Raw genomic sequence first — 22011 nt, forward strand, 5'->3', positions numbered from 1 at the left:
CCCCCCCCCCCCCCCCCCCAGCCCTCCCCCCCCCCCCCCTCTTGAAAGTGTGTGTGTATTCACACACACACACACACACACACACACACACACACACACACACACACACACAAAGTTTCAAGAGTGAGCCCTTGTGTACGAGGGGAGGGCTCAGGGGGTCAGGGGATATGGGGAGAAGGCAGGAACGGGTTACAGATTGTGGATGATCAGCCATGATCACATTGAATGGCGGTGCTGGCTCGAAGGGCTGAATGGCCTCTACTCCTGCACCCTATTGTCTATTGAACACTGGAAATGGCTCGATTGACAATGGACAATAGGTGCAGAAGGTAGACAAAAATGCTGGAGAAACTCAACGGTGGGGGGGGGCAGCATCTATGGAACGAAGGAAATAGGCAACGTTTCGGGCCGAAACCCTTCCGGGTTTCGTCCCGAAACGTTGCCTATTTCCTTCAGAGTTTCGTCCCAAAACGTTGCCTTGCAACATACGAGGAATTTGATTTGCCATACAGCCATACACAATATACATTTTAACATAAACATCCACCACAGTGACTCCTCCACTCCCCCCCCCACATATGTACGTATCTCTCCAGATATACATGAAGATATATGTGAATACATTCAACCTGTCTGCAGTGTATAGATGAAGGATATAGACTGGTGCATCAAAAATATTTCCTGTTGGAGCTGAAATGAATCCTCTGAGAATTGCTGGAGTGAAGCAGGCACAATTATAGGCCGTTGCTGGATGCCGTACAGCAGGTTTTATACACCACGGACAAAAGGGATGGAGAGGGGGGTAGGAATGTCAAATATTCACAGCTTAGTTTCATGTTATGACTGTGGGGCAACTTAAGGATCGGCAGTGGCTGAGTAATGAAATACTTCAACAAAGACCCGTTCATTCCAAGCGCATGAACGTAAGCTGCTGAACGCACCCAAGCCCAAAGCCTGCGTTCTGTGCGATCTCCCTTTCTCGTTTAGTCGGTGCATCTACCTGGATTCATTACACAATGTAAGGGCGGCACGGTGGCGCAGCGGTAGAGCTGCTGCCTTACAGCGCTAACAGCGTCGGGGACCCGGGTTCGACCCCGACTAGGGGGCGCTGTTTGTACGGAGTGTGCACGTTCTCCCCGTGACCTGCGTGGGTTTTCTCCGAGATCTCCGGTTTCCTCCCACACTCCAAAGACGTGGGATCATTGGCTTTGGTAAAATAGTAAAATGTCCCTCGTGTGTGTGTGTGTAGGATAGCGTTAATATGCTGGTCGGCAGGGACTCGGTGGGCCGAAGGGCCTGTTTCTGCGCTGTATCTCTAACCTAAACTAGACTACACAAGGAGCTGCAGATTGGATCATTGGTCCCTGATGTCAAGACACTCTTTAGGATTTGAGGTGTATGGCGAGCACAGCCTAAAGTTGTCGGTCGACTTGTTCGTTTTGATCTAATTGTTTGTGCACGTCAAAGGTTGATTGTATTAGTGGAAACAGGGTGGACCACGTGAAGGTTGCAATCTCCCACCCCAAGGATTTGTGGCAAATTCAGATTTATCTGTTAGGCCAGAAGTGCGTGGGATTGATGGCAGCCACAAGTGGTCGTCATCGTACCACTGGACGGGGGGGATCTCATTTCGATCATCGCTGATCTATTTAGTTTAGTTCGGTCTATTGTCGCATGTACTGAGGTGCAGTGAAAAGGTTATAGTTCAGTTTTAGTTCATGTCTACTGTAGAGATACAGCACGGAAACAGCCCCTTCGCCCCCCCCCCCCCCCCCCCGAGTCCGCAACGACCAGCGATCCCCGAACGTTAACACTATCCTAGTATCCGAGAATGTACGCTTATGCCAAGCCAATTAACCTACAAACCTGCACGTCTTTGGTGTGTGGGAGGAAACCGAAGATCTCGAAGAAAGGCCACGGGGAGAACGTGCAAACTCCGTACAGACAGCACCCGTAGTCAGGATCGAACCCGGGTCCCTGGCGCTGTAAAGTAGCAACTCTACCGCTGCGCCACCGTGCTAACCAGTCAGCGGAAAGACTATACATGATTACAATCGAGTCGGTTACAATCGAATGACATTTAGTGCTAAATTAGTCCGGTAAGAGTTGGTTCAAGATAGTCCAAGGGTCTCCAGTGAGGAAGATAGTAGCTCAGGATCGCTCTCTCGTCTCGATACGATGGTTCAGTCGCTTGGAAACAGCTGGGAAGAAACTGTCCCTAAATCTGGGGGTGTGCGTTTTCATACTTCTGTACCTCATGCCTGATGGGAGAGGGGAGAAGAGGGAGTAGGACTCATCGTTGATTAAGTTGCTGGGCTTGCCGAGGCAGCGTGAAGTGCAGATGGAGTCAATGGAAGGGAGGTTGGTTTGTGCGATGGTCTGTCTGGGCTGCGTCCTCAATTCCCAGACTGATTGAAGTCTGAAGAAGGGCCCTGACCCGAAATGTCATCTATCCATAGATCTCTGCCTGGCCTGGCCTGGCCTGCTTAGTTACTCCAGCACTTTGAGTCTTTTTCGGTAAACCAACATCTGCTGTTCTTCATGTCTTCATGCTACTAACGGAGGATTTTGAAGCATTCAGCCACAAGTGGCAAATGATTATAATAACAGATGACAAGGAGATGGGACTTACTTTGGGAATATGACATCCAGGAGAATTTTTATTTTAAATAATTGTGTTCCTCAATAAATGCAAACCCTTCTTCTTGGCTTTATTTGTTTTCTGTGCAGGTGATTGTTTGCAGTTTTGGTTGCTTTAAACTTAGGAGATGCAGCACAGAAACAGGGCCTTTAGTCCACCGAGCCCTTGCCAACCTGCGATCAGCCCTTACACCAGCACTATCCTTCTTACACACTAGGGACAATTTACAATCGAGTGGAGATACTGAGAGAATGGAGCAGCTGGGCTTGTACACTCTGGAGTTTAGAAGGATGAGAGGGCATCTCATTGAAACATATAAGATTGTTCACGACTTGGACACGCTAGAGGCAGGAAACATGTTCCCGATGTTGGGTTCAGTCCAGAACCAGGGGCCACAGTTTAAGAATAAGGAGTAAGCCATGTAGAACGGAGACGAGGAAACACTTTTTCTCACAGAGAGTGGTGAGTCTGTGGAATTCTCTGCCTCAGAGGGCGGTGGAGGCGGGTTCTCTGGATGCTTTCAAGAGAGAGCTAGATAGGGCTCTTAAAGATAGCGGAGTCAGGGGATATGGGGAGAAGGCAGGAACGGGGTACTGATTGTGGATGATCAGCCATGATCACATTGAATGGCGGTGCTGGCTCAAAGGGCCGAATGGCCTACTCCTGCACCTATTGTCTATTGTCTATTGGAGATCTGCAGACAAGATTGTGCAAACTGCTGTGTAAATGTACCATTGTATCCTTGAAACCGATCCAAAGTTAGCATCTAGAAGCCGTGGACTTAATGTGTGAATTGTACCACAAACATGTAATGTGCTGGGCGGCATGGCGGTGCAGCGGGTAGAGCCGCTGCCTCACAGCGCCCGAGTCCCGGGTTCGATCCTGTTGTCCCCAGTTGCTATCTGTGCGGAGTTTGCACGTTCTCCCGGTTTCCTCCGGGTGCTCTGGTTTCCTAAAAGACTTTTGTTTGCGTGGTGTGCTATCCAGCCAAATAAAAGGCTATACATGAATACAATCGAGCCGTCCACAGCGCATAGATACAGGGCAAGGGGAGAAACATTTAATTAAAAAACATTTAGTGGAGGAACTGAAATGAATGAAATGTTTTATTTTTTTTGTAAACCAGTGTCAGCAGTTCGTCCTTTTCTCCAGGGAATTCTAAAGCCGTTGCTAAGAATACTGGATATTCTCTCCCTTGTAAATCAGGAAGAGTAATTGAAGCACTGTGTATCCTCAAGTTGTCTAGTTTAGGCATTTCTGTTCCCCTCCCCTCATGACCCAGCCACCTGGTTTCCTTGGCTCGGAGCCTGCCACTCCTGCCCTCTCCTGCTCCTGGGAATGATCTTGTGGACATTTAGCTGTGTCAAAGGTGCTGGAGAAATATAACTTGTTGTGCTGCAAGGACGTGCCATTGATTATTAGTGAACAAACAAATCAAGTCCCCCCCTCTGGCCGCCTGGCCTCGGTTAATTCGAGAGGCAACGCCCTTCAGACGTTCAGGCTGCCTGAGACAGATTGCCTTCCAGACGCAAGCACAACCGCTGCAGTTTAGTTTAGTTTAGAGACGCAGCACGGAAACAGGCCCCTCGGCCCACCGTGTCCGCGCCGACTGGCGATCCCCGCACAATAACGCACCGGGGCCAATTTACATTTACACCAAGCCAATTAACCTGCAAGACTGTACGTCTTTGGAGTGTGGGAGGAGGCTGGAGAACCCGGAGAAAAGCTACGCAGGTCACGGGGAGAGCGTGCAAACTCTGAGGAGACAGCACCCGTAGTCGGGATTGAACCCGGGTCTCCGGCTCTGCAAGCACTGTAAGGCAGCAACTCTACCGCTGCGCCACCATGCCACCCCAATTCTTCCCCTCTTTACACTATCTATCGAAACAATGACACTGGGCTGTCTTTGCATCAAGACATGGAAGCAGAATTAGTACAAACACAGTCTAACTTGGCCAGGGCGGTGCGGGTCCTTGATGATGGCTGTTTCATAATGCGTCTATGCAGAACTGCATTGACTCTAAAAGGGCGAGTGTCTTAAAGACTCTGAGATGGAGAGAGAAAGGAGAAGAGGAGGAGGAGGAATTTCTTCAGCCAGAGGGCGGTGAATCTGTGGAACTCATCGCCACAGACGGCTGTGGAGATATAGCGTATTTTTAAAGCGGAGATTGATAGATACTTGATTACTCCGCCATTCAATGTGATCATGGCTGATCATCCCCAATCAGTACCCCACTCCTGCCTTCTCCCCATATCCCCCGACTCCGCTATTTTTAAGAGCCCTATGTAGCTCTCTCTTGAAAGTATCCAGAGAACCTGCCTCCACCGCCCTCTGAGGCAGAGAATTCCACAGTGTCCTCGTCTCCGTTCTAAATGGCTTACTCCTTATTCATAAACTGTGGCCCCTGGTTCTGGACTCCCCCAACATTGGAAACATGTTTCCTGCCTCTAGTGTGTCCAAGCCCTTAACAATCTTATATGTTTCAATGAGATCCCCTCTCATCCTATGGGGGTCAAAGGGCAAAGGGAGGAAGGCAGGAGAATGGTGTGGAATGGAACAGCAGATGCTGATTTACGCCGAAGATGAGACTCAAAATGCTGGAGTAACTCAGCGGGACGGGCGGCATCTCTGGAGAGAAGGGATGGGCGACGTTTCGGGTCGAGACCTCAAAAGATCACCCATTCCTTCTCTCCAGAAATGCTGCCCGTCCCGCTGAGTTACTCCAGCATTTTGCGTCTATCTTAGGCAGGAGAATGGGGGGAAGCCATGTTTGAATGGCGGTGTAGCCTAATTCTGCTCCTGTGATTTATAAAGTTGTTGCAAAATCCAATTGAGTCTATTCAGGGACTTATACTGAGCCATTGCTCTGAGAATCTTGGGGTTGCAATCAATTACTTATTTAAACAAGGTTATTTTTTGGAAATTGAAGGCCTTAAGTTTGCAGCAGGCCGCTGTGTGCTTGGTTACTGCCTTGCGAGTGTTGCCTGTGGCAATCTGGGGCCTAGTTTACAGGAAAGCAGCCAAGGCTCCCTGCCAACTGAGTCGAATCTGAACTTGAGTTTTGCTTTTTATTAGCTTGGCACCCAAGCTACATCTTAGCTGAAAACCCTGCTTTAAAAAACAGAGCATTAAAACTCCAGGTGGCACCTCAGAGTGAAAACACCCAAAGGCAGAAGTTACCCCAGCACTAGGCCCAGGCCTGGAGGTTTTTTTCCCCCTGCAACCTCACTGGAAAATTTTATAATGTGGCGTTGTCACGGTAGCAGTTCCTTCTTCTGTTCTCCTCGTATGAGTTTTATGAAAGCACTGACTAATGCCAAAGTGGAATTTTATCAGGTCTCTTGCCCAGCCACGTCTGTGTTGCCAGCAGTGAGAGAGAGAGAGAGCTAGAATTGGCCTTGTGTTTAGGTATGTGGCTGGATCTTTCCCCCCTCGCCTTCCAGTTAGTTCAGTCGAGTTTTGAGATCCAGCGCGGAAACAGGGCCTTCGGCCATACTGCCCCATTCAATCATGGACCCCTGGTACCAGTGCTCATCAAAAATCTATCTATCTCTGCCTTAAAACTGAACTGTGATTTAAAAGACTCTTGGACAGGTACATGGATAGAAAGGTTTGGAGGGATATGGACCAAATACGGGCAGGTGGGACTGGGGTAGATGGGGCATGTGGTCGGCATGGGCAAGCTGGGCCGAAGGGCCTGTTTCCGTTCTGTATGACTCGTGCAGAGACCAGAGGGGGGAGCTCCGTGCTGACACCACGAAGGGGGGAAGCTATGATGTGGGGACCACGGAGGAGACCATGGGGGGGAGCTCGGTGCTGAGACCACAGTGGGAGCTCCGCGCTGAGACCACTGTGAGGGAAAGCTATGATGGGACCGGGGGGGGGGGGGGGGGGGGGGGGGGGGGGGGGGGGGGGGGGGGGGGGGGGGGGGGGGGGTGAGCTATGATGTGGGGACCATGAGGGGAGCTCCGTGCTGATACCACAAGGGGGGCTCCAAGCTGAGACCACTGGGGGGGGGGGGGGGGGGGAGCTATGATGGGACCACTGAGGGGGGGGGGGGAGCTCCGTGCTGTGACCACGTGGGGTGGGAGCTCCGTGCTGAGACCAAGGGGGAACTCCGTGCTGAGACCAGTGGGGGTTGCTCCATGCTGAGACCACGGGGGGGCATCCGCTAGAACAGCGGACTGACGTGGAAACGGCCGCATGTGACGGCAGTGTCGGGGAAATAAAGCAGGGGGGTTATAGCATTGGCCTCTTTCAATTTTGTTTCTCAAACGTAGCTATGAATTTTATAAACAAGTCGATATGTGCAAAGTGTGCCCTGAATAATGGGTCTTGGATGTGGTGACCACAGTGACAATCATTTGTGAAATAATTGAGATTTTATTTCAATGTTTACAGCTGTATAGACAGCTCTATCAGAATGCTAATTGCTGCCAATGACCCACCTTCCTCTTCACCACTGTTCTTCCTTCATCACTCAGCTCAAAAGATGTACAGGTTTGTAAGTTAATTGGCTTGGTATGATCGTAAATTGTCCCTGGTGTGTGTGTGTGTGGGATAGTGCTAGAAACTGAAACGGGTGCAGGAGTAGGCCATTCGGCCCTTCCAGCCAGTACCGCCATTCAATATGATCACTGCTGATCATCCACAATCAATACCCCGTTCCTGCCTTTTCCCCCCATATCCCTTGATTCCCTTAGCCCTAAGAGCTAAATATAACTCCCTCTTGAAAACATCCAGTGAACTGGCCTCCACTGCCTTCAGTGCCAGAAAATTCACAACTCTCTGGGTGAAAAAGTTTTTCCTTATCTCAGTCCTAAATGGCCTACCGCTTATTCTTAAACTGCGACCCTTGGTTCTGGACTCCCCCAACATCGGGAACATTTTCCCTGCATCTAGCCTGTCCAATCCTTTAAGAATTTTTATGTTTCCACAAGATCCCCTCTCATCCTTCAAAATTCCAGCGAATACAAGCCCAGTCGACCCATTTTTTCATCGTATGTCTGTCCCACCATCCCGGGAATTAACCTGGTGAACATATGCTGCACTCCCTCAATAGCAATAATGTCCTTCCTCAAATCAAGAGACCAAAACTGCACACAATACTCCAGGTGCGATCTCACCAGGGCCCTGTACAACTGCAACTGCCTTGCTCCTAAACTCAAATCCTTTCGCAATGAAGGCTAACAGGCCATTGGCTTTCTTCACTGCCTGCTGTACCTGCATGTTTACTTTCAGTGACTGATGTACAAGCACTCGTACCAGGTCTCGTTGCACCTCCTCTTTTCCTAATCTGACACCATTCAGATAATAATCTGCCTTCCTGTTCTTGCCACCAACGTGCAGAAACCTCGCATTTATCCACATTATACTGCACCTGCCCACTCACCCAACCTATCCAAGTCACCCTGAAGCCTCATAGCATCCTCCTCGCAGCTCACACTGCCGCCCAGCTTGGTGTCATACGCAAACTTGGAGATGTCACATTTAAGTCCCTCGTCTAAAGCGTTAATATATATTGTAAACATATATATGTTTACCGCACCGAGCCTTGCAGCAGCCCACGGGGATCGCTGGTCGGCACGGACTCGGTGGGCTGAAGGGCCTGTTTCCACGCTGTGTCTCTAAACTAAACTAAACTAAATCATCTGTCATCAGAGACAGGGCCTTCAGTCAGGCATAACACTTCAAGTAGCCCTTGTTTTCACTCTCTCTCTCCACATCCTCTCCCCCTTCCCAGTTCTCCTGCTAGTCTTATTGTCTCCGACCACATTTTATCTCCGTGCCGCCCACTGCCCTGACTTCTAGTCTGAGGAAGAGTCTCGACCCGAAACGTTGCCCAGTACTTCTCTCTGGAGATGCTGCCCGTCCCGCTGAGTTGTATCTGTCTCCAGCAACTGGATTTGGGGTCAGAATCTACTGGGAACATCAGCCTCTTGTTTGGACTGCAAATGTAAACCTGTAATTTACGGCAGATTCCCAAAAATAAATACACAACATTGGACAATGAAGCCTTTTAAAACAATTATGACTTTCACTGCTCCCCCTCTTTAGTTTAGGTCGCAGTTTTGTACACCTTCCTGTACTGAAGAGATGATCTTCTGAACCTGTTGCAAATAATTCCATTGTGATCAAAGGAAATCTCTGTCCAGTTTGTTGTGTGTGTGTGTGTGTGGCTTTAGAAATGGCTGATGTTAAATATTTGCCCGGACTCTTACTAAGTAATCGTCTGAGGCCCGGGAGCTAACCTTTGAACCTTTGTCCTCCAAGTTGCCCTGCATCCATTATCTAGGCCCCGCTGCAGATACCAGTCTATTGGCAGGCTTGACAAAGTGCCTCATTTATATTGTAGACAGCGGGCTTCATGTTAATGTTATTATCAAGTGTGGCACAGTGGCGCAGCGGTTGAGTTACTGCCTTATAGCCCTGTCCCACGGTTCGAGTTCATTCCAAGAGCTCTCCCGAGTTTAAAAAAAAAAATCAAACTCGTGGTAAGCACGGAGAATGAACGTTGCGGGTACGTCGGAGCTCGGGGACGTCACTTAGCGGCTCGTAACGCTAATGGCAGGTACTCGGGAAGACTCGCTAACGGCAGGTAAGCACGGGAAGACTCGTGGAGATTTTTCAACACGTTGAGAAATGTCCACGAGAGCCCCGAGTACAGACGAGCGGCCGTTATCGTAAATCTCCGAGTTCGAATCGGGGCAAACTTGGGAGAGCTCTTGGAATGAACTCGTACAGTGGGACAGGGCTATTACAGCGAATTGCAGCGTCAGACACCCGGGTTTGACCCCGACTACGGGTGCTGTCTGTACGGAGTTTGCACGTTCTCCCCGTGACCGCGTGGTTTTTCTCCGAGATCTTCGGTTTCCTCCGACACTCCAAAGACGTACAGGTTTGTAGGTTAATTGGCTTGGTAAATGTAAATTGTGGGTGTAGGACACACTGGGGATGGGGACTTTAACCTCTCACCTTCTTTAGTCAGAGGGTGGTGAATTCTTCGCCACAGACAGCTGTGGAGGCCAAGTCAATTAAAATTTTTAAGGCAGAGTTTTTTGTTCACCTTCTGCGCTTGAATGCATTTCCCCAATTGTAAATCTTCTAAATTGTCTCTCTGAAACAATACTTCATTGTCACACGGTGCAGTTAAATTAATATTTTTGCATTCAGTTCAGTGACAGTCTTACTGAACATTAGGCTAAATCATTGGCGGACAGCAGGTTGGGCAGTCAGAACCCTGTTCCCCAGATGGGAGAATCAAATACCTATTCAGTGAGAGGGCCAAAGCTTAAAGATGCGCAGAGCAATGAGGAGGAATTTCTTTAGTCAGAGGGTGGTGAATCTGCGGAATTCTGTGCTGCAGAAGGATGTGAGGCACAAGTCAAGGCGGAGATAGAGAGACTCTTGATTAGTACGGGTGTCAGGGGTTACGGGGAGAAGGCAGGAGAATGGGGTTCGGAGGCAGAGATAGATCAGCCATGACTGAATGGTGGAGTAGACTCGATAGGCCGAATGGCCTGATTTTGCTCCTATCACTTGTGAGCAGAGGGTGGGTGCCTGGAACGCGCTGCCAGGGGTATTAGTCGGGGCAGATACGCTAGTGGGATTTAAGAGACGTTTAGATAGGCACGTGGATATGTGGGAACGGAGGGATATGGAGTATGTGCAGGGAGGTAGGAGTTAGTCCTGGTATCATGTTCGACACAGACATTGTGGGCTGAAGGGCCTGTGGTTGTGCTACCCACTTCTATCTTCTATGAATCGTACTCAAATGCAAGAGAGTTTGACAGTTGATCACACTGAGCCAGTAGGGAGGGGCAGGTCCGATGTTAGTGGGTCGCTGTTTATATAAGGGGTGGCGAGATGGCCCAGCGGGCAGAGCTGCTGCCTCATGGCGCCAGAGACCCTGGTTCGATGCCGACCTCGGGTGCTATCTGCGAGGAGTTTGCACATTCTCCTCCGTGACCGGAGTGTCGGAACTTCAAATCCGATACCAATCTTCAAAAGAATTCAGTTCAGTTTTTTGCATAAGATGAAGTTGAAATGTATTAAAAAATTTGTTTTTTTTCCGCGCGAGTGATACGCGCCGTTGAATGCCTATTGAGTGATATCTTTGTTCCTCTCCTTCTGCAGGTTATTCACACTTGCCCAGCAGCTTATACCCTCCGTACATCCCCATCGGTCATCTGGAACACCCAGGCAGTGGAAGCCCCCTCCTCGCCCAGCTCAGCCAACACAACCTGTTTGATTCCCAGAAAGGTCAGTCGCTTCCCTTCCACCTTCATCCCGCTTGTCCCGCAAGCGAATCTAACATCAGGGAGACCGACACGGAAATTCAAGATTCAAGAGAGATACAAGAGAGTTTATTGTCATGTGTCCCTAATAGGACAATGAAATTCTTGCTTTGCTTCAGCACAACAGAACATAGTAGGCATTGACTACAGAACAGATCAGTGTGTCCATATACCATTATATAAATATATACACACACACACATGAATAAATAAACTGATAAAGTGCAAATAAACAGATAATGGGCTATTAATGTTCATAGTTTTGTCCGAGTCAAGTTTAATAGCCTGATGGCTGTGGGGAAGTAGCTATTCCTGAACCTGGTCGTTGCAGTCTTCAGTTTTCAAAAATGCTGGGATAATTCAGCGGGCCAGGGAGAATAAGGTCATAAGGAATGGGAGTAGAATCAGGCCATTCGGCCCATCGAGTCTACTCCGCCATTCAGTCAGTTCAATTCGGCTGATCTATCTCTCCCTCATAACCCCATTCTCCTGCCTGTCCCTAGTGTGTGTAGGATAGTATTAATGTACGAGGTGATCGCTGGTCGGCACGGAATCAGTGGGCCGAAGGGCCTGTCCCTGTGTTAGATCTCTAACGTCTAAAGACCGAAGAACAGACCTAGTTTAGTTTAGTTCATTATTGTCACATGTTCATAAAGTCATAAGTGATTGGAGCAGAACCAGGCCATTCGGCCCGTCAAGTCTACTCCGCCATTCAGTCATGGTTGATCGATCTCTCCCTCATAACCCCATTCTCCTGCCTTCTCCTCATGGCCCTGAGATCTGTACTGATCAAGCATCGCTGGAGAAAAGGAATGGGGTGACGTTTCGGGTCGAGATCCTTCTTCAAACTCAGGCTGAGAGTTGGGGAAAGCGAGTGATGTAGACTGGGAGCTTGTACATTGGTGCCGTGAGCAGATAATGTTTCCTTTATCAGTTGTGGAGCGGTAGAGTTGCTGCCTCACAGCGCCCGAGACCCAGTTTGATCCTGACCACGGGTGCTGTCTGTACGGAGTTTGCACGTTTTCTCTGTGACCGCGTGGGTTTTCACCAGGTCCTCTCGCTGCCTCCCACACTCCAAAGATATTCAGGTTTGCAAAGTAATTTCCTTCGGTAAAAATGGTAAATTGTCCCTAGTGTGTGTGTGTAGTTTGCTCTGGTATTTGATTTCATTAAACTCGAATGTTTCATTCTTAATTGGTTCACTGTATGTCGCGTTGCTACTTGCGGGCGGAGCAGCAAGGCGAAAACCTTGTATGTGACCATCATCGGCCAATAAACGTATTTTTCCGTTCGTTGCAGATGGATACTATTTCCACAGCCACGCCGGCCAACAGTCCCTCCATGGCGCGGCCAACCCCCAGGCCAACATCCCACGTGCCTCCCCAGGCCACATGCCCGCTTCTGCCCTCCGCGAGAAGGAGCTCTGCCACGCTCTCAAAGGCGTCAAGGAGTCGGAGAGGTACCTGAGCAAAGACCCCAAGGAGAAGCTCTACAGGAGCGAGGTGAACGTCAACGTGAGCAAGAAGGAGAAGGACAAGCCCCGGGAGGAGTCCAGACCCAGGAGCGTGGTTGACCTCACCCAGGATGGAGTGCGGACAGAGAACGACCGGCGGATACACCTGCTGGACAAACCCATCAAGATGGCCGACCACCTCCCCACCGTCCTCAACAGCCACTCGCCCAACCGCGGCCCCGGTCCCGGCCCCGGCGGCAGCGAGCCCAAGCCCAAGAACCCCCTGCAGACCCTGTCCCTCAGCAACTGCAACAGCGACTCCAGCTCCGCCCTGCGGCTGGCGGGCGGCGAGCAGGAGCGGTGTTCCAAGGACTCGCTGAAGCACGACGAGAACATGAGGCCGCCGCCGCTGCACGGCCACGCCGACAAGGCGCGCAAGTGCGACCCGGTGGCGACGGCCGCCGGCACCTTACACGTCTCCTGCGGCTGCCCGTCCCCGCACCCGTCGCAAGCGGCACGCCTCCCCCCCGCAACCGCCTTCCCCCCGCTGCCCGTCCACACGGGCATCTACACCATCTACCCCAACGGCAGGGAGCCGGGCAAGGAGCATAAAGTCATCGCGCCCACCTTCGTCCCTTCCGTCGGCTTCTACGAGGACAGGAACGGGCCCATTCAGATCGCCTCGCAGGCCCGGGACAACAGGAACGACAAAAGCAAGGAGAAAGACGTTGTCGGCAGGACTTGCGGAGAGCGAGCGGGCCCCTTGCAGGGCTCTGCGGAGAGGATAGTGGATTCCTCCCGGTTGATGGGGCATCAGGACCTGCCGGTCCACCCGGACATCAAACGGGTGGAACACATGAGGGAGGAAGGATCCGTCATCAGGTCCAACTCGCTGGCAATCAAGAGGCCGGTGAACTCGGAACTCTTCTTGAACAAGGCGGGCCACAGCCCGTGTGAAACGGCGAAAGATTTGGTGAGGTCGGGCTTTGAGGTGGACCACAGGGGCCAAGAGAGGGACAGGTTCCAAAGGCCCATCCTGAAGGAGTCGTGCAAAGTGTACAATGGTGCGGAGGTGGCGAGGCTGCACCTGGAGCAGGCGCAGCTGAAACGCTCGGCCACCCCGGAGCCCAAGTGGAAGCCCTTCGAGATGGCAACGTACGCAACCAGCCAGATGGCGGCGCTGGCGGCCCAGCACAACCACGCCAGCCGGGCGGAGGAGGAGCAGAAGAAGGCCTTCCTGGACACGGCTGCCCTCCAGCGCGCAGCAGCGGCAGCAGCGGGCAACCCCAGCGAGGTGTCGGCCATGCAGAGCCTGATCAAGTACAGCGGCAGCTTTGCCAAGGAGACCGCCACGGGCAGGGTGGGCAGCGGCAAGAAGAGCCCGTTCGGGGGCCTGGGCAACATGAAGAACGAGTCGGGCCAGCACAAGGTGCAGCACCTGCCGCTCCAGCAGCTCGGCAAGCAGCTGAAGCGAGACCCCGAGAGGCCCGACAGCGCCAAGTCCTTCGGCAGGGAGGCCGGGGGGGCTCAGGGCGAGGTGGAGGTCCGGCATCCGCCCGTCGGCATCGCCGTGGCCGTGGCTCGGCAGAAGGACAACAGCGGCAAGCCCGGGCCCGGCACGATGGACAGGGACCGCTCGCTATCCATGAACAGCATCAAAGGTAAAGTCCACCAACCTCCCCCCCACTGTTGTGTGGGACACCCCCCCCACACTCACCTGATGCCACAGTTCCATGTTCATACATTCATCACTGAAACTTATAGAAACTTACAACATTCTTAAGGGGTTGGACAGGCTAGATGCAGGAAGATTGTTCCCGATGTTGGGGAAGTCCAGAACAAGGGGCCACACAGTTTAAGGATAAGGGGGAAATCTTTTAGGACCGAGATGAGGAAAACATTTTTCACACAGAGAGTGGTGAATTTGTGGAATTCTCTGCCACAGAATGTAGTTGAGGCCAGTTCATTGGCTATATTTAAGAGGGAGTTAGATGTGGCCCTTGTGGCTAAAGGGATCAGGGGGTATGGAGAGAAGGCAGGTACAGGATACTGAGTTGGATGATCAGCCATGATCATATTGAATGGCGGTGCAGGCTCGACAGGCTGAATGGCCTACTCCTGCACCTATTTTCTATGTTTCTATGTTTCTATGAAAGCAGAATCAGGCCATTCAGCCCTTCATGGCTGATCTATCCTTCCCTCCCAGCTGGTGTGTGTGGAGTGCAGCGTAGGTTTACAAGGTTAATTCCCGGGATGACGGGACTGTCATATGCTGAGAGAATGGAGCAGCTGGACTTGTACACTCTTGAGTTGAGAAGGATGAGAGGGCATCTCATTGAAACGTATAAGATTGTTAAGGGTTTGGACACGCTAGAGGCAGGAAACATGTCCCCGATGTTGGGGGAGTCCAGAACCAGGGGCCACAGTTTAAGAATAAGGGGTAAGGCCATTTAGAACGGAGACGAGGAAACACTTTTTCACACACAGAGAGTTGTGAGTCTGTGGAATTCTCTGCCTCAGAGGGCGGTGGAGGCCGGTTCTCTGGATGCTTTCAAGAGAAAGCTAGATAGGGCTCTTAAAGATAGCGGAGTCAGGGGATATGGGGAGAAGGCAGGAACGGGGTACTGATTGTGGATGATCAGCCCGGATCACATTGAATGTCGGTGCTGGCTCGAAGGGCCGAATGGCCTCCTCCTGCACCTATTGTTTATTGTCTATTGACCCGATGGGCTGAAGGGCCTGTCTCCACGCTGTATCCCTAATCTAAACTACGCACGGGTGATACAATCGCCTTTGGCTTTATATTTACCCTTTGCACAGCTTTGACTTTAGCGAGTTTAGCAAATATGTTTTCAAAGAAAGGAATTTCCAAGAGATAAAGCAAGCGGTGTAAATGGGTGGAGCCGGGCAGCCCATTCATGGGCCCAGCAGGAAGGTTTAAAATAACGGTGCCAGTCGGAGATTTGCACAGGGAACAAACATTAAATCGTGGAATTTCAAACATTCGGAGAGGAATTATCAACAGCGTCTCTGAGGTAAAACTAACATGGTCCGTATGTGCAGGGAGGAACTGCAGATGCTGGTTTAAATCGAAGATAGGCACAAAACGCTGGAGTAACTCAGCGGGTCAGGCAGCATCTCTTGTATTGAAAATTCCAAGGGTGGCATTATTAGAAGTGAGTTTCAGAAGGAGCGCACTGTGTTGCTGCAACTTCCACATGCAGCTGTGCATGGATTTCCACCGCCTGTGTTTATAGAGCCACACGGCGACCATGAAACGTGTCGGAAGGAACCGCAGGTGCTGGTTTAAAACGGAGATAAGACACAAAGAGCTGGAGTAACTCAGCGGGCCAGGCAGCGACTCTGGAGAGAAGGTTGATGGGCGAAGTTTCGGGTCGAGACCCTTCTTCACACTGAGTGCACGGGACAGAGATAGAATGTAGTCGGAGACAGTAAGACTGGTGGGAGAACTGGGAAGGGGGAGGGGATGGAGAGAGATGGGGGAAGGCAAGGGGTTCTTGAAGTTAGAGAAGTCAATGTTCATACTGCTGGGGTATAACTAACATACTCCATATGTGCAGCAAGCTTTTTATTTTCATTGTTGTTACAGGAGGCACAGGCAAACAAAAATGGAATAGCGGAACTAAGACTGATTTTCCCTGATGGTTGACAAACTGAAATATTAAATTCCCCTTTGGTAAAGATTTTGAGTAACTAAATATAGAATGTATCCACAACCAGCAGTGGCATTGACTGCCCTAAAATACTAAGTGAAATCTAGGAATCCAGGTTTAAATCGGATTATCATTTGATTTAAGTTAGATTCATGAGGTTGTTGGCAGGACTTGAGGGTGGGAGCTATAGGGAGAGGTTGGCTCGGCTGGGACTCTATTCCTTGGAGCGCAGGAGGATGAGGGGTGATCTTGTAGAGGTGTATAAAATAATGAGAGGATTTTATTGCCCTACTTTGACAAAAGGAAAAGACTGACATTAAGGCGTTTTCTTGTAAATGAGGAAAATGTGTTTTTCCTTCAGCTCTCTGTGATGGAATTTCTGACTTCTCTGGGATAAATATTTTCATACTCAGAGAAGACGTATTTTGCTCACCATTCTGTAGCGCATATCGCAAATACCCTCAAACAAGTAATATCTCAATTTTGACAAAATTGTCAGTTGCTTCCTTTTTGTCAAATTAGGGCAGAATAGATCGGGTAGATGATGCACAGTCTCTCTTTGCCCAGAGCAGGGGAATCGAGGACCAGAGGACATAGGTTTAATTTTTTTTTTTTTTTTTTCATTTTAAATAAATCAACACAAAAATGGAAAAAAAACCCCCATGTTAATAAGAAACACTCAGATAATGCAGAAAAGAAAAATACAAAAACGTACAGAAATGTAAAATAAACAGAAATAATTAAAAAATATATATATTTTTTTAAATTATAAAATAGAACATCGGTTTAAGGTGAAGGGGGCGAAGGCAGGAACGGGGTACTGATTGTGGATGATCAGCCATGATCACATTGAATGGCAGTGCTGGCTCGAAGGGCCAAATGGCCTACTACTGCACCTATTGCCTATTGTCTATTGAAAAGATTTAATAGGAATCTGAGGGGTAATTTTCTCACACAAATGGTGCCTGTCTAACTGTTTTTTAAATGTTGGGATAGTCCCTGCTTCGACTAACCCCTCTGGCAGCTTGTTCCATACACCCGCACCGTAATTTGTGTGAAAGGGTTACCCCCCAGATTCCTATTAAATCTTTTCCCCTTCACCTTGAACCTGTGTCCTCTGGTCCTCGCTCCCCCTGCTCAAAGGCACGAGACTCTGTGCATCCACCCGATCTATTACTTGTACAATTAAATCATAGCCCACGTGGCAACTTTGATGATGAAATTCAAAGTTTCCATGGGTGCAGTATTCTAAGATGATTGCATATACAATAGCTTACGTTCATTGTTTAGTATTAACACACGAGCTGGCTGAAGATCAGTTCACTTCAGTTTAAGGTCACGTGCGACGGGGTCCCAGTGAGAAGCTTTTTGTTGCGTGCTAACCAGCCAGCGGAAAGACAATGCATGATTACAATCGAGCCGTTTACAGTGTGTAGATACATGATAAGGGAATAAACGCTTAGTGCAAGGTAAAGCCAGCAAAGTCCGGTCAAGGATAGTCCGAGAGTGGATAGTAATCATAGAAAATAGGCCATTCGGCCCTTTGAGCCAGTACCGCCATTCAATATGATCATGGCTGATCACCCAAAATTGGTACCCCGTTCCTGCTTTCTCCCCATATCCCTTGATTCCGTTAACCCGAAGGGCTAAATCTGACTCTCTCTTGAGAGTTCCTTCTCTTGTAGTTCAGCATTGCTCTCTGGTTGTGGTAGGATGATTCAGTTGCCCGATAGCAGCTGGGAAGAAGCTGTCGTTGAATCACGGTGGCGGTGGCTAGAACATAGCTTGCCCTTTCAGTCCACATGTAGCAGCCCTCCCTTTACTTTCCTCGACACACAGAGGGCAAAGAATGGAGCGACAGTGTGCAATTGAACCTCACGCTTGTGTTCGGGCCTCACGTGATCTGGGGCCTGTCCATCCATCCTCCACACCATAATGTGTTTGTAATGTAAAAAAACATTGATTGGCGTCACGGCAGGGGGGGGGGGGGGGGGGGGGGAACAAAGAGGAACACTTCCCCTCTCTCCTGCATTCCATTGTGTGGGAAATTCTTCTGGCTAGACATCATGTGGCCGTCTGCTGTGGAGGGCTTTGTGCGCGCGGTAGTTATTCAGCCTGTTGCCAAGGCCCAACGGCCCCCAGTCGGCCCTGGCTTCACAGGGAGCAACTCGGTGACGAGGACGCAGGCAGCTAACATTAAAGTGTAATTTACGGAGCAGAACTAAGAGCTACAAAAACAAGGATCCCGATCCTAACCGCTTTTCCAGTCCGTTGCTAGGCGATGTGTGTGTGGGGGGAGGGGGGGGTGAGCCTCCGGAGGGGAAAGTGTTCATTTCTGTTTTCTCCCGCAAACGTAAACTCGGGCGATAACATTAGTCTGTGGGTGATTAGGGAAGGCGGTGAGCCTGCGAGGCTGCAGGGCCAGACAACAGCACCGTTTAGACGACTAATCTGACGGATTTGTAGGAATAAGAGAAGATAGACACAAAAAGCTGGAGTAACTCAGCGGGACAGGCAGTGTCTCTGGAGAGAAGGAATGGGGTGACGAAGAAGGGCCTCGACCTGAATCGTCGCCCATTCCTTCTCTCTAGAGACGCTGCCTGTCCCGCTGAGTTACTCCAGCTTTTTGTGTCTATCTTCCGTTTAAACCAGCATCTGCAGTTTTGTAGGAATAAAATGCTGATATTTAGGGCTGGGATGCAGACACAGTCTAGGCCTTTATCCTGAGCAGGGTGAATGTACACTCTTCCATTTTCCTTCAAGACAAGTCCCCTATTCATATACGTCTACAACAGCTCTCTGTCTGTGCTGAATTATCTCATACCAGAACCACCTGTAGCAATAAATTGATGGGGGGGGGGGGGGGGGGAATTAAAAGCAATTAATTGAATAAGTTGCATAAAATCGCATTACTCTTGCTTTTTTCCTTCCCTCTGTAAGTTGGGTCAAAGCAGAGGAGGCCCTGTTAGTCGGTATGTGTAGGAAGGAACACTGTTTACACCGAATATACGCACAAAAAGCTGGACTGAGGACTCAGACGAAGACCCGCTGAGTCACCTATTCCTTTTCTCCAGAGATGCTGCCTGACCCTGCTGAGTCACTCCAGCTTTTTTGCGTCAATCTTAGGCCCTGTTCGCCACCCCGCGTTATTTTTCCATCATCTTGAGCCACGGTAACATAACTTGGAATCATATTTCTCCAAAATGGCCTCAACGCCTCTTCTGTTTTTGATCTGTGCCCCAGTCAACCCAACACAAAGCCCTGGAGTAACTCAGCGGGTCAGGCGTCATTTCTGGAGTGAAGGAATGGGTGACGTTTCGAGTCGAGACCCGTCTTCAGGCTGAAAGGCAATAGACAGTAGGTGCAGGAGGAGGCCATTCTGCCCTTCCAGCCAGCACCATCATTCAATGTGATCATGGCTGATCATCCACAATCAGTACCCCTGTTCCTGCCTTCTCCCCGTATCCCCCGACTCCGCTGTCTTTAAGAGCCCTATCTAGCTCTCTTTTGAATGTGTTCAAGAAGGAACTGCAGATGCTGGAAAATCAAAGGTAGACAAAAATGCTGGAAAAACTCAGCGGGTGAGGCAGCATCTATGGAGAGAAGGAAATAGGCAACGTTACGGGTCGAGACCCTTCTTCAGTCTGAAGAAGGGTTTCAGCCTGAAACGTTGCCTATTCCTTCGCTCCATTGATGCTGCCTCACCCGCTGAGTTTCTCCAGCATTTTTGTCCACCTTCTCCCTTGAAAGTATCCAGAGAACCGCCCTCCACCGCCCTCTGAGGCAGAGAATTCCACAGACTCACAACTCTCTGGGTGAAAAAGTGCTCCCTCGTCTCCGTTCTAAATGGCTTACCACTTATTCTTAAACTGTGGCCCCTGGTTCTGGACTTCCCCAACATCGGGAACATGTTTCCTGCCTCTAGCGTGTCCAAAACCTTAATAATCTTATATGATTCAATAAGATATCCTCTCATCCTTCTAAACTCCAGAGTAAACAAGCCCAGCTGCTCCATTCTCTCAGCATATGACAGTCCCGCCATTCTGACCATTGGACGTCTTTCTCTGATCACAGAACGAGCCACCTCTCGTTATTCGGACACGACATCTATCAGCTTTAAACGAGGCACGGTTCGTAGCTACCTGGATTAGCTTCACCAAGCTACAGCACAAGCATTAAAGTGCAGAAGTCACCTCCTCGCACCCGCTGCATCAGTCAATAAATCACAGCTGGTCTTAAAACACTGGAGTAACTCAGCGGGACAGGCAGCATCTCTGGAGAGAAGGAATGGAATGGGTGACGTTTCAGGTCGAAACCCTTCTTCAGACTAAGTCTTAAATCACTTCCCTGTTCATTCCCCGTAACCTTTGACTCCCCATTAGACTAAAAGTATATTTCAGCCAGGATTGCATTCAATCTCCCAGCCTCGACAGCACCGGGGGGTGGGGGGGCGGAGAATCCAAAAGACTCGCCGTCTTCTGAAAGAAATCCCTCTGTCTTCTAATTCACAAGTTCACAAGCGATAGGAGTAGAATTAGGCCATTCGGCCCATCGAGCCTCCCTTTCCATTCAACCATGGCTGATCTCTGCCACCAAACCCCATTTTCCTGCCTCTCCCCATAACCCTTGACACCCGTTCTAATCAAGAATTTGTCTATCTCTGCCTTAAAGCTATCCACTGACTCGGCCTCCACAGCAATGAGTTCCACAGATTAACCACCCTCTGACTAAATAAGTTCCTCCTCACCTCCTTTCTAAAAGAGCGCCCTTTAATTCCGAGGCTGTGACCTCTAGTCCTAGACTCTCCCACCAGTGGAAACATCCTCCCCACATCCACACTCTATCCAGGCCTTTCGTTATTCTGTAAGTTTCAATGAGGATCCCCCCGAGATTACATCACAAGTGTAGACATCCTCTCTGCATTGGGTTTCCTCCGGGTGCTCCAGTTTCCTCCCACGCCCCAAAGACGTGCGGGTTTGTAGGTGAATTGGCTTCTGTAAATTGTAAATTGTCCGTAGTGCGTAGGATATAGCTAGTGGACGTGGCGATCACAGGTCGGCGTGGACTCGGTGAGCCGTAAATGCCAGTTTCCCAGCCGAATCTACAAAGTCCAAAGTTCCCGGGTTGAAACCCCAGCCGTTACGGACGGCGCAGCAGGTGGAGCTGCTGCCTCACATCGCCAGAGACCCGGGTTCGATCCTGACCTCGGCTGCTGTCTGCGTGGAGTTTGCACGTTCTCCTCTGCCCGCGCGCTCTGGTTTCCTCCCACATCCAGAAGAGGCGCGCGTTTGTAGGTTGATTGTCGTCCTTAAATTGTGAATAAGATCGTGGGATAAGATAGAACTCGCGCTCACGAGTGGGCGATGGATGGTCGGCGTGGACTTTGTTACCTCTAAAGTATCTCTATAAAGTCCAAAGTCTGAATATCATTGAATATTTCCACTTTCCTGCTCAGCGTACCTTAATGCAGAAAGTTCTCGAGAAGATTGTCGAGAGTTTCTGCGACTTTCAGATTCTCCCTTTGTCACTATATTTGTCCCTTATCGTTTTATAGACACGACAGCACCTGTTTTATTTTGTTGCTTCCTCGCTTGCCCAACACATGTTGGCTTTCAGAGCTGACTAGTATAAAAATGACGCAAAGTCGGGACCCACCATAAATCAATTAACCTTTTGTGTCTGCTTCAGTGCGTCATGGCTGGGATATTAAGGTTGTGATATTAATCCCCACACATAAGGGCTGGAACTGGTCCAGTTTGTGTTGTAATGGAAACTCTGAATGTGCAGCCTCTCAAAGCAAACGGATACTCCTTTCTGAGGGGGAATGTTCTCTACAGCAAGCAGTTCAGTTTAGAGTTACAGCGCGGAAACAGGCCCTTCGGCCCACCCAATCTGTGCCGGCCCACGCGATCTAACACTATCCCACACACACACACACACACACA

The 22011-nt window shown here is 49.9% G+C and overlaps 1 protein-coding gene across 6 annotated transcripts in view; it reads left to right on the top strand.

Moving 5' to 3' along the window:
- tnrc18 (trinucleotide repeat containing 18) overlaps window positions 1-22011 on the top strand; it is a 144283-nt gene that overhangs the window by 55952 nt on the left and 66320 nt on the right. For all 6 annotated transcript variants that reach the window (XM_055651060.1, XM_055651059.1, XM_055651063.1 and 3 more), the window contains exons 3-4: window positions 10779-10904; window positions 12239-14053. In XM_055651060.1, the coding sequence (XP_055507035.1) occupies window positions 10779-10904; window positions 12239-14053 (1941 nt within the window). The remainder of the gene's footprint in view (window positions 1-10778; window positions 10905-12238; window positions 14054-22011) is intronic.

The sequence above is a fragment of the Leucoraja erinacea genome, chromosome 20 (genome assembly GCF_028641065.1).
Source record: "Leucoraja erinacea ecotype New England chromosome 20, Leri_hhj_1, whole genome shotgun sequence".
Taxonomy (NCBI): Eukaryota; Metazoa; Chordata; class Chondrichthyes; order Rajiformes; family Rajidae; genus Leucoraja; species Leucoraja erinaceus.